The 12,297-nt window shown below is 45.7% G+C and overlaps 1 protein-coding gene across 6 annotated transcripts in view; it reads left to right on the top strand.

Annotated features, from left to right (window-relative positions):
* The first annotated feature begins 8,259 nt into the window (after positions 1–8,259).
* plppr2a (phospholipid phosphatase related 2a) overlaps positions 8,260–12,297 on the top strand; it is a 53,501-nt gene continuing 49,463 nt past the window's right edge. For 2 of the 6 annotated variants that reach the window (XM_043717102.1, XM_043717100.1), the window contains exon 1: positions 8,267–8,378. In XM_043717102.1, the coding sequence (XP_043573037.1) occupies positions 8,348–8,378 (31 nt within the window). In that variant the 5' untranslated portion in view covers positions 8,267–8,347. The other 4 variants (XM_043717105.1, XM_043717104.1, XM_043717103.1 and 1 more) reach the window with 4 other exon arrangements.

Raw genomic sequence — 12,297 nt, forward strand, 5'->3', positions numbered from 1 at the left:
AGGGAGGATATTCCCGGAAATACATCCAGGGAAGTTATTTGGGTGGAACTGAGAAATAAGAAAGGGATGATCACCTTATTGGGATTGTATTATAGACTCCCCAATAGTCAGAGGGAAATTGAGAAACAAACTTGTAAGGAGATCTCAGCTATCAGGTAGGTTATGGTCTGGGATTTTAACTTTCCAAACATAGACTGGGACTGCCATAGTGTTAAGAGTTTAGATGGAGAGGAATTTGTTAAGTGTGTAAAAGAAAATTTTCTGATTCAGTATGTGGATGTACCTACTAGAGAAGGTGCAAAACTTGACCTGCTCTTGGGAAATAAGGAAGTGCAGGTGACTGAGGTGTCAGTGGAGGAGCACTTTGGGGCCAGTGACCATAATTCTATTAGATTTAAAATAGTGATGGAAAAGGATAGACCAGATCTAAAAGTTGAAGTTCTAAATGGGAGAAAGGCCAATTTTGATGCTATTAAGTTAGAACTTTCAAAAGCTGATTGGGGGCAGATGTTTGCAGGTAAACGGATGGCTGGAAAATTAGAAGCCTTCAGACATGAGATAATGAGAATCCAGAGAAAGTATATTCCTGTCAGGGTGAAAGTAAAGGCTGCTAGGTATAGGGAATGCTGGATGTCTAAAGAAAATGAGGGTTTGGTTAAGAAAAAGAAGCAAGTATATGTAAGGTATAGACAGGATGGATTGAGTGAATCTTTAGAAGAGTATAAAGGCAGTAGGAGTATACTCAAGAGGGAAATCAGGAGGGCAAAAAGAGGAAATGAGATAGTTTTGGCGAATAGAATTAAGTAGAATCCAAAGGGTTTTTACAAATACATTAAGGGCAAAAGGGTAACTAGGGATAGAATAGGACCCCTCAAAAATCAGCAAGGCGGCCTTTGTGTGAAGCCACAGAAAATGGGGGAGATACTAAATGAGTATTTTGCATCAGTATTTACTGTGGAAAAGGATATGAAAGATATAGAATGTAGGGAAACAGATGGTGACACCTTCAAAAATGTCCATATTACAGAGGAGGAAATACTGGATGCCTTGAAATGCATAAAGAGGAGGAAATACTGGATGCCTTGAAATGCATAAAGATAGATAAATCCCCAGGACCTGATCATGTTACCCTAGAACTCTGTGGGAAGCTAGAGAAGTGATTGCTGGGCCTCTTGCTGAGATATTTGTATCATTGGTGAGGTGCCGGAAGACTGGAGGTTGGCAAACATGGTACCACTGTTTAAGAAGGGTGGTAAGGACAAGCCAGGGAACTATAGACCAGTGAGCCTGATGTCAGTGGTGGGCAAGTTGTTGGAGGGAATCCTGAGGGACAGGATGTACATGTATTTGGAAAGGCAAGTCTGATTGGGGATAGTCAACATGTCTTTGTGTGTGGGAAATCATGTCTCACAAACTTGATTGAGTTTTTTGAAAAAGTAACAAAGAGGATTGATGAGGGCAGAGTGGAAGATGTGATCTATATGGGCTTGAGTAAGGCGTTCAACGAGGTTCCCCATGGAAGACTGGTTAGCAAGGGTTAGATCTCTCAGAATACAGAGAACTAGCCATTTGGATATAGAACTGGCTCAAAGACAGTGTGTGGTGGTGGAGGGTTGTTTTTCAGACTGGAGGTCTGTGACCAGTGGAGTGCCACAAGGATCGGTGCTGGGTCCTCTACCTTTTGTCATTTATATAAATGATTTGGATGCGAGCATAAGAGGTATGGTTAATGAGTTTGCAGATGACACCAAAATTGGAGGTGTGGTGGACAGCAAAGAAGGTTACTTCAGATTACAACAGGATCTTGATCAGATGGGCCAATGGGCTGAGAAGTGGCAGATGGAGTTTAATTCAGATAAAATCGAGGTGCTGCATTTTTGGAAAGCAAATCTTAGTAGGACTTATACACTTAATGGTAAGGTCCTAGGGAGTGTTGCTGAACAGGTGAGACCTTGGAGTGCAAGTTCATAGCTCCTTGAAAGTGGAGTCGCAGGTAGATAGGATAGTCAAGAAGGCGTTTGGTATGCTTTCCTTTATTGGTCAGAGTATCAAGGATGTTGCCAGAGTTGGAGGATTTGAGCTATAAGGAGATGCTGAACAAGGTGGGGCTGTTTTCCCTGGAGTGTCGGAGGCTGAGGGGTGACTTTATAGAGGTTTAAAAAATTATGAGGGGCATGGATAGGATAAATAGACAAAGTCTTTTCCCTGGGCTGGGGGAGTCCAGAACTAGAGGGCATAGGTTTAGGTTGAGAGGGGAAAGATAGAAAAGAGACCTCAGGGGCAACCTTTTCACACAGAGGGTAGTGCGTGTATTGAATGAGCTGCCAGAGGAAGGGTGGAGGCTGGTACAATTGCAAAATTTAAAAGGCATTTTGGATGAGTATATGAATAGGAAGAGTTTGGAGGGATATGGCTCGGGTGCTGGCAGGTGAGACTAGATTGGGTTGGGATATCTGGTCGGCATGGACGGGTTGGACTGAAGGGTCTGTTTCCATGCTGCACATCTCTATGACTCTATGTTTCGTCACCCTACTAGGTATCATCTTCAGTGGGCCTCCAGGCAAAGCACTGCTGCTGATTCCTGCCTTCTATTGATATGTTTGGGATTCTATGGGTTGGTGATGTCATTTCCTGTGATGTTGTCATTTCCTGTTCTTTTTCTCAGGGTGTGGTAGATGGGGTCTAACTCAATGTGCTTGTTGATAGAGTTCCAGGTGGAATGACATGCTTCTAGGAATTCTCGTGAGTGTCTCTGTTTGGCTTGTCCTCGGATGGATGTGTTGTCCCAGTCAAAGTGCTGTCCTTCCTTATCTGTATGTAAGGATACTAGTGAAAGAGGGTCATGTCATTTTGTGGCTAGTTGATGTTCATGTATCCCGGTGGCTAGTTTTCTGCCTGCTTGTCCTATGCAGCGTTTGTTACAGTTCTTGCATGGTATTTTGTAAATGACATTCGTTTTGCTTGTTGTCTGTATAGGGTCTTTCAAGTCATTAGCTGCTGTTTTAGTGAGTTGGTGGGTTTGTGGGTCAGATTTTATGAACTCCTACTTTGGAAATAAAATCTGACTGATTCTGGGTTAAGACACAGATAGACACCAAACAAGACCTCATGCCGAAAATGTCTGACCTGAGGTGTCACCTCCTTTATATGGAAACCAGCTTAAGTTTTCTCTGGGTAGTGACTTGACAGAAATTCTGGGATTTGCATATTAGTCAATAAAATCTGCGCCCTCCATTGTGGAATTATGCTCAATTCTTTTGCATGAGTGGTATGACCCTTTGATCTTTTCCTCATGAATTCTGTGTCTAAGGTCTTCCTCTCTCACTAGCGCCTGGTGAAGGAGCAGCACTCCAAAAGCTAGTGTTTTCAAATAAAGCCGTTGGACGATAACCTGGCGTCATGTGATTTTTGACCTTGTTTGACCCAAGTTACCAGCACCTCCACATCTTCAAGCATATTGGATTGATGATACTTCATGTCCTTCATTCACTCACACTCCCACAGGTTTCCATGTACATCAACAAAGTTGTGGGCGGCACAGTGGCACAGTGGTTAGCACTGCGGCCTCACAGCGCCAGAGACCCAGGTTCAATTCCCGCCTCAGGCGACTCTCTGTGTGGAGTTTGCACATTCTCCCCGTGTCTGCGTGGGGTTTCCTCCGGGTGCTCCGGTTTCCTCCCACAGTCCAAAAATGTGCAGGTCAGGTGAATTGGTCATGCTAAGTTGCCCGTAGTGTTAGGTGAAGGGGTAAATGTAGGAGTATTGGTCTGGGTGGTATACGCTTTGGCGGGTCGGTGTGAACTTGTTGGGCCGAAGGGCCTGTTTCCACACTGTAAGTAATCTAATCTAATCTAGGAAAAAAAGACATCACCCACCACAACATTTGTGTCATCGTATTGGCCAGTCTCCATGTCCATCATTACTCTCACACAACCCAGCATGATGGCCACACAAATTCAGTCTCAGAGAGGGTTGACTGAAGGACAAAGGTATGAAAACTCCAAGACAGAGAGACAGAGAAGGGGACAAAGAGAGAAGAAGACAGAGAGAAACACAGTAATATAGAGAAAGAGATAGATTAACAAACAGAAAGAAAGCAAGAGAGAGAGACAGAATAATGAAATAGCAGTTAGATAGATACACTATGAGACAGAGGAGCAGGAGGAACAAAACACAGTACACCCAATTTCTCAGTTATAAATGTACCATTAACTATTGGATAGAAGCAAAATAATGCAGATGCTGGAAATCTAAAACAAATATAGAGTCTGCGGGAGAAACTCAGGAGGTTTGGCAGTGTCTGTGGTGACAGAAACAGAGTTAATGTTTAGAGTCTGACATGAGACTTCTTCAGAACAATTCGCAATTGGGTTGTTCCGCAATCACAACCACCTCTTGAGGAAGAGAAAAAGAGAGGAAGTGAAATAGAGAGAGATGAGGGCAGAGACATAAAGGGAAGGGACAGAGAGAGAGAGAGAGAGAAAGAGATGGTCAGAGAGAGGGACAGAGAGAATGAGCAAAAGGCAGGGAAATGAAATGATTGAGATCCAGACAGGAAAGGCAGAGTAAGGAAGATGGTCAGAGACATAGATAGAGGGAAGGGCGGAGGGAATGACTGAGAAGAGAACAATGGAGAGAGAGAGAGGGTTAGGACCATAAGACATAGGAGGAGGAGTCGGCCATTCAGTTCATTGAGTCTGCAATGCCATTTCATGAGATCATGACTGATCTGATCGTCCTGAACTCGGCACTCTTTCCTTCTGCCCACAACATCTTGATTCCCTTCCTGATGAAAAGTCTGTCTATCCCAACCTTGAACAAACTTAATGAGCCAGCCTCAACAACCCTCTGGATAAATAATTCAATAATTTTATGCACTACAGTCTAAGAAGTGTATGCAATGGCAAACGGTATTGTTCAGAGACTGTTAATCCAGAAACTCAGTGAATGTTCTGGGGACCCAGGTTAAAATCCTGCCATGGCAGATGTGGAATTTGAGTTGGTTAAAAAATATTTGGAATTAAGAATCTGCTGATGACAATGGCCATGAAACCATTGCTAACTGTCAGAAAACCCTGTCTCATTTAGGGAAGGAAATCTGCCATCCTCACCTGGTCTGGCGTGTATGTGATTTCAGACCCACGATAATGTGGTTGACATTGAACTGCCCTCTCAAATAGCCTAGCGATCCATTCAACTGTATCAATTGCTACAAAGTCCAATAAAGAAATGGACCACCCGGAATTGACCTCAGCACCAGAAAAGACAACGTTGGAACAGTCCTTTGACCCTGCAAAGTCCTCCACACATGACATTTGGGGCTAGTGTCAAAATTGTAGAGCTCTCTCACAGACTAGTCAAGCAACAGCCTGACATAGATGTACCGACAGAATCATACCTTAAAACAATGTCCCAGACACGACCATTGCCATCTCTGGATATGTCCTGTCCCACTGCCAGCACAGAACCAGCAGAGGTGGAGACACTGTGGTACACAATCAGGTGGGAGTTGGTTTGTGATTCATTAGCATTGAATCTGGACCCCAGGAAGCCCATTGACATAATTTCAAACATGGGCGAGTATACCTCCTGCTGGATGCCATGAGCCATCCTCCCTTGGCTGATGAATCTGTACTCCTTCTTGTTGAACAACATTTGAAGGAACGATTGAAGGTGGCTAGGGTGCAAAATGTACTCTGGGAGGGGAATTACGATGCACACAATAGCTCGGCAGCATCATTACTGATCGAGCTGGTTGGATCCTAAAAGACAAGGCTGCGATACAGAATCTGCAGTAGGTGCTGACGGAAACAACAAAAGGAAAAGCAGACTTGACCTTATTCGTACTCTATGTCCTAGTTTGTTAAGATCTGTCCTGTACTGCTCACAAAACAAAGCTTTTCACTGTATTTGGGCACATGTGACTACAACAAATCAAATCAAAGGGCAGCATGGTGGCTCAGTGTTTAGCACTGCTACCTCACAGCGCCAGGAACTCGGGTTCAATTCCAGGCTCAGGCGACTGCCTGTGTGGAGTTTGCATATTCTCCCCGTGTCTACGTGGGTTTCCTCCGGGTACTCTGGTTTCGTCCCACAATTGAAAGATATAAGGGTTGATGTAGACCTGTTGGACCAAAGGGACTGTTTCTACATTGTAGGGCTACTAAAACAAAAGATTCATCTGTCCATGACAGTATTGGTAAGAGTGACTACTGCACAGTCCTTGGGGAGAAAAGGTCCTGTCTTCACAATGAGAATGCCCTCATTGTGTCACTATCACTGTACTAAATGGGACAGACTTTGAACAGATCTAGCAGTTCAACACTGAGCATCCATGAGGTGCTGTGGGCCTAAAAACAGCAGCAGAATTGTCCTCCAGCATGACTTATAACCTCATGGCCTGGCATATCCCCAACTCAAGCATTACCATAAAGCCAGGGGATCAACCCTTGTTCAATGGAGAGTGCAGGACCAGCACCAAACATACCTGAAGGTGAGATGTCAACCTGATGAAGCCACCAAATAGGACTACTTGATGCCACAAGTGATAGGTGCAGCTGAGTGATCCACACTTGTCTTTGTGGGCGGCACGGTGGCACAGTGGTTAGCACTGCTGCCTCACAGCGCCAGAGACCCGGGTTCAATTCCTGCCTCAGGCGACTGACTGTGTGGAGTTTGCACGTTCTCCCTGTGTCTACGTGGGTTTCCTCCGGGTGCTCCGGTTTCCTCCCGCAGTCCAAAGATGTGCAGGGTCAGGTGAATTGGCCATACTAAATTGCCCGTAGTGTTAGGTAAGGGGTAAATGTAGGGGTATGGGTGGGTTTCGCTTCGGCGGGTCGGTGTGGACTTGTTGGGCCGAAGGGCCTGTTTCCACACTGTAATGTAATGTAATCTAATCTAATCTAATGGATCAGCTCTACGCTCTGCAGTCCTGCCAGGTCCAGTGGTGAATAGTGATGGACAATGAAGCAACTCACTGGAGGAGGCGGCTCCACAAATATCCGCATTCTCAATTATGGAGCTGCCAGACATATCAATGCAAAAGATAAGACTGAAGTTTTCGTCGGAATCTTCAGTCAAAAGTACCGAGTGGATGATCCAACTCAGCCTTCTTTAGTAGTCCCCTTCATTATTAAATGGTAATACCATTGAATATCACTTAATACAGAGAAGTGTGTGATGATACATTTGCAGGAGTTAAATGAGGCCAGCGAATGAGTGATAAACACACTCACTGCACCTCACTCCCCAGAGCCTGATCCTGCAATCTCTCCTTGCTCTTGGGTCCCTTTCTGTTTGTGATATTCATAAATCGAATCTGTGCTGATGTATCTTCACTTGTCCTACTTTCCTGCATTGGGCCTATTCCTTGAACTACTCTCCCAGGCATTCCAGACTCACACCACTTTCTGGGTGAAAAGGCTTTTCCTCCAAGCCCCTCCAAACCTCCAGCCCTTCAATTTAAAGTTATGTTTCCCGTTGTTATTGCCCCCTTGAAGAAGGAGCACAGCCACTTTCTATTCACCCTGTCTGCCCATCTTATAATCTTGTACACCTCTATCAGGTTCCCCCTCAACCTCAATTGCTCTAAAGGAAACAACCTGAGCTTGTCCAGCCTCTCTTCATAGTTGAAGTACTCCAGGCCAGGCAACATCCTGGTGAGTCTCCTCTGCAACCCCTCCAGTGCAATCACATCCTTCTCATAGTTTGGGGACCAGGACTGTCCACAGTATTCCAGCTGTAGCCTAACAAAAATCCTGTACAGCTCTAACATAACCTCCCTACTATCATTATCAATGGCACGACTGATAAAGGCAAGTGGAGAAAGTGAGGTCTGCAGATGCTGGAGATCAGAGCTGAAAATGTGTTGCTGGAAAAGCGCAGCAGGTCAGGCAGCATCCAGGGAACAGGAGAATCGACGTTTCGGGCATAAGCCCTTCTTCAGGAATTCCTGAAGAAGGGCTTATGCCTGAAACGTCGATTCTCCTGTTCCCTGGATGCTGCCTGACCTGCTGTGCTTTTCCAGCAACACATTTTCAGCTCTGATAAAGGCAAGTGTCCCATCTTAACTACTCTATTAACCTGCCCTCCACCTTCAGAGATCTGAGAACAAGCTGCCGATTAATCCTCTGTCCCTTTGGGCTTCCCAGTATCTTGCCATCCATTGAATATTTCCTTGTATTGTTCCTTTTTCCAAAGTGGATAAGCTCACATGTATCAGGGTTCATTTTCATCCACAGATTCTCCGCCCCCCCCCTCCGCCTCCTAGAACCTCCGGCACTTTTTTAAATGTTTAAGTCAAATCCACAGCTTCAGGCAGAGGATCTGTGCGAGGCAACATTCGCACATGCAGCACAGCTCCCAGTCACTGTGTCTGTGTAAGTGCAGTGAGTACTGCGGTTCCTAGTCTCTCTCTCAGCACAGCTGCCATGTTCCTTGCAGTGTGTTCCAGCTCCTGTTTGCAGTCTCTGTGTCGGTTCCCTGGGCTCTGGCTGCATTCCTGCTAGGTATCTCCGTGGATATATATGCGGGAGTCCTTTGTACAGCGTGGCGACTGGAGGAAGAGCAAGGGGGTTGGAAATAAACAGAAAATGCTCGAGGATTGAAGGTGAGGGTGTCGCCCCTCTGTAACTAATGGGATGGCAGCAGCGTTTTATTTTGTTGTTGGTTTTCTGTCGTGAGAAAATTTCAGCTCCAAACAGGGGAGCTGTCATTGTGCAGTGAAAGCACGGATTTCAATGGAGACTGGGGGAACAGGCACACACTGACAGCTGGAGAGTGTCACTGCTTATAATTCGGATTTTTATACAAATTGAGATTGTTTTTAACAGCGGGCGGGCGTACACATTCTCTGGTCGTGTTCGGTTTTCAAGACAATTGCAGTTTGGCGCCTTTTGTAAGGAGACAATGATTCAGACCGTCTCCCTCACACATACAGGAGAACTGAAGACTGAATGGGGTCAGCAAGCCGGTTTGAGAGAGGGGAGTAAGGCTGAGAGATTCAGAACAGGAAAGGTGAAGTGGGAGGTGGATGAAGACAATGGAGGGAGGGGATCGGATTGTAGAGAAAGCAAAACAGCCACTGCCAAAAAGAGATTCTGCAGCAGAGGTGGAGGTGGGGGAGATTGAAAGGACGGCATTTGCAAACATCACTGTGTGTTGCTCTCCTGCCACATAGATGGTCAGAGTTCATTCACAGAAACACAGAAGGAGAGGAATCATAGCAGGAATACCCCTTCTACACTGCTCCTCCATTCATCATGGGCTGATCATCCAAGTCCCCGCTTCCAACTCTATCCCATATCCTTCAACCCCGCTCGCCCTAAGAATTGCATCTAACTCCTTATGGAATCAAACACCACAGACCAGGCCCTTCAGACCACTGATTCTGGGCCAACCCAACCTTTTGAGACATATCCTATTTCCAGTACTTGGCTCAAAGCCTGGAATTTTATGACATTTGCACATCCAAGTACTTTTTAATGAGATCATTCAATGTTTCAGCCTCGTTCACTTTCTGTGGCAGAGAATTCCACAGGTTCCCCACTCTCTAGATGAAGACATTTCTCCTCACTCAACCCTAACCCATGTCCTTATACTGTGACCTCCTGGTTCATGAGTCCCCCTTTGGAAACATCCTTGCTGCAATAACCCTTACTTATCCTGTTCGAATTCCAAAGGTTTCCATGAGATTGTGGGTGGCACGGTGGCACAGTGGTTAGCACTGCTGCCTCGCAGCGCCAGAGACCCGGGTTCAATTCCCGCCTCAGGCGACTGACTGTGTGGAGTTTGCACGTTCTCCCCGTATCTGCGTGGGTTTCCTCCGGGTGCTCCGGTTTCCTCCCACAGTCCAAAGATGTGCAGGTCAGGTGAATTGGCCATGCTAAATTGTTCGTAGTGTTAGGTAAGGGGTAAATGTAGGGGTAGGGGTAGGGGTGGGTTACGCTTCGGCGGGTCGGTGTGGACTTGTTGGGCCGAAGGGCCTGTTTCCACACTGTAATGTAATCTAATCTAATCTATGAGATTCCCCCACATTCATATAAATGCCTATGAATTTAATCCTAAATGCTGCTTGGCCTGCTGTGTTTTTCCAGCACCCCATTTTTCAACTCTGGTACTCCAGCATTTGCAGTCCACACTTTCTCCTAAATGATACAGTCATACGTCAGTCTTCTGTTCCTAGGAATCTTAGTAAGGTCCTGTACAATTGCAGCAAGACATCCCTGCTCCTGTTCTCGAATACTCTCACAATGAAGGCCAACATGCCATTTGCCTTCTTCGCAATCAGCTGCTCCTGCAATACTTAGAACATAGAACATAGAACAATACAGCACAGAACAGGCCCTTCGGCCCACGATGTTGTGCCGAACATTTGTCCTAGCTTAAGCACCCATCCATGTACCTATCCAATTGCCGCTTAAAGGTCACCAAAGATTCTGACTCTACCACTCCCACAGCCAGCGCATTCCATGCCCCCACCACTCTCTGGGTAAAGAACCTACCCCTGACATCCCCCTCATACCTTCCACCCCTCACTTTAAATTTATGTCCCCTTGTAACACTCTGTTGTATACGGGGAAAAAGTTTCTGACTGTCTACTCTATCTATTCCTCTGATCATCTTATAAACCTCTATCAAGTCACCCCTCATCCTTCGCCGTTCCAATGAGAAAAGGCCTAGCACTCTCAACCTATCCTCGTGCGACCTATTCTCCATTCCAGGCAACATCCTGGTAAATCTTCTCTGCACCCTCTCCAAAGCTTCCACATCTTTCCTAAAGTGAGGCGACCAGAACTGCACACGGTACTCAAAATGTGGCCTAACCAAGGTCCTGTACAGCTGCAACATTACTTCATGACTCTTGAATTCAATCCCTCTGCTAATGAACGTTAATACACCATAGGCATTCTTACAAGCTCTATCCACCTGAGTGGCAACTTTCAAAGATCTATGAAAGAGGACCCAGAACTGATCCCTGCGGAACTCGACTTGTAACTGGGCTCCAGGCTGAATATTTACCATCTACCACCACTCTCTGACTTCGACCGGTTAGCCAGTTTTCTATCTAACTGGCCAGATTTCCTTCTATCCCATGCCTCGTGACTTTCCGCATAAGCCTACCATGGGGAACCTTATCAAATGCCTTACTAAAATCCATGTACACTACATCCACTGCTCTACGCTCATCCACATGCTTGGTCTCCTCCTCAAAGAATTCAATAAGACTTGTAAGGCAAGACCGACCCCTCACAAATCTGTGCTGCCTGTCACTAATCAAGCAGTGTCTTTCCAGATACTCATAAATCCTATCCCTCAGTACCCTTTCCATTACTTTGCCTACCACCGAAGTAAGACTAACTGGCCTGTAATTCCCGGGGTTATCCCTATTCCCTTTTTTGAACAGGGGCACAACATTCGCCACTCTCCAGTTCCCTGTTACCACTCCCGTTGACAGTGATGACGAAAAGATCATTGCCAACGGTTCTGCAATTTCCTCTCTTGCTTCCCACATAATCCTAGGATATATCCTGTCAGGCCCGGGGGACTTGTCTATCCTCAAGTTGTTCAAAATGTCCAACACATTTTCCTTCCTAACAAGTATCTCTTCTAGCTTACCAGTCAGTTTCACACTCTCCTCTTCAAAAATACAGTCTCTCTCGTTTGTAAATACTGAAGAAAAGTACTAATTCAAGACCTCTCCTATCCCTTCCGACTCAATACACAGTCTCCCACTACTGTCCTTGAGCGGACCTACCCTCGTTCTCGTCATTCTTATGTTTCTCACATACACATCAAATGTCTTAGGGTTATCCTTGATTATATCCGCCAAAGATTTTTCATGCCCTCTCTTAGCTCTCCTGATCCCTTTCTTCAGCTCCCTTCTGGCTATCCTGTATCCCTCCAATGCTCTGTCTGAACCTTGTTTCCTCAACTTTATGTAAGCCTTCTTCTTCCTCTTTACAAGACATTCAACCTCCCTCGTCAACCAAGGTTCCCTCACACGACCATCTCTTTCCTGCCTGACAGGTACATACATGTCAAGGACATGTCGTATCTGTTCCTTGAAAAAATTCCACATTTCCACGACATCCTTCCCTGACAGCCTGTGCTCCGAACTTATGCTCCTCAGATCCTGTCTTGCAGCATCGTATTTACCCTTCCCCCAATTGTAAAACCTACCCTGTTGCACGCACCTATCTCTCTCCATAACCAAGGTGAAAGTCATTGTGGTCACCATCACCAAAATGTTCACCCACTAACAAACCCATCACGTGTCCCGGTTCGTTACCAAGTACC

The sequence above is a fragment of the Chiloscyllium plagiosum genome, chromosome 26 (assembly GCF_004010195.1).
Source record: "Chiloscyllium plagiosum isolate BGI_BamShark_2017 chromosome 26, ASM401019v2, whole genome shotgun sequence".
NCBI lineage: Eukaryota > Metazoa > Chordata > Chondrichthyes > Orectolobiformes > Hemiscylliidae > Chiloscyllium > Chiloscyllium plagiosum.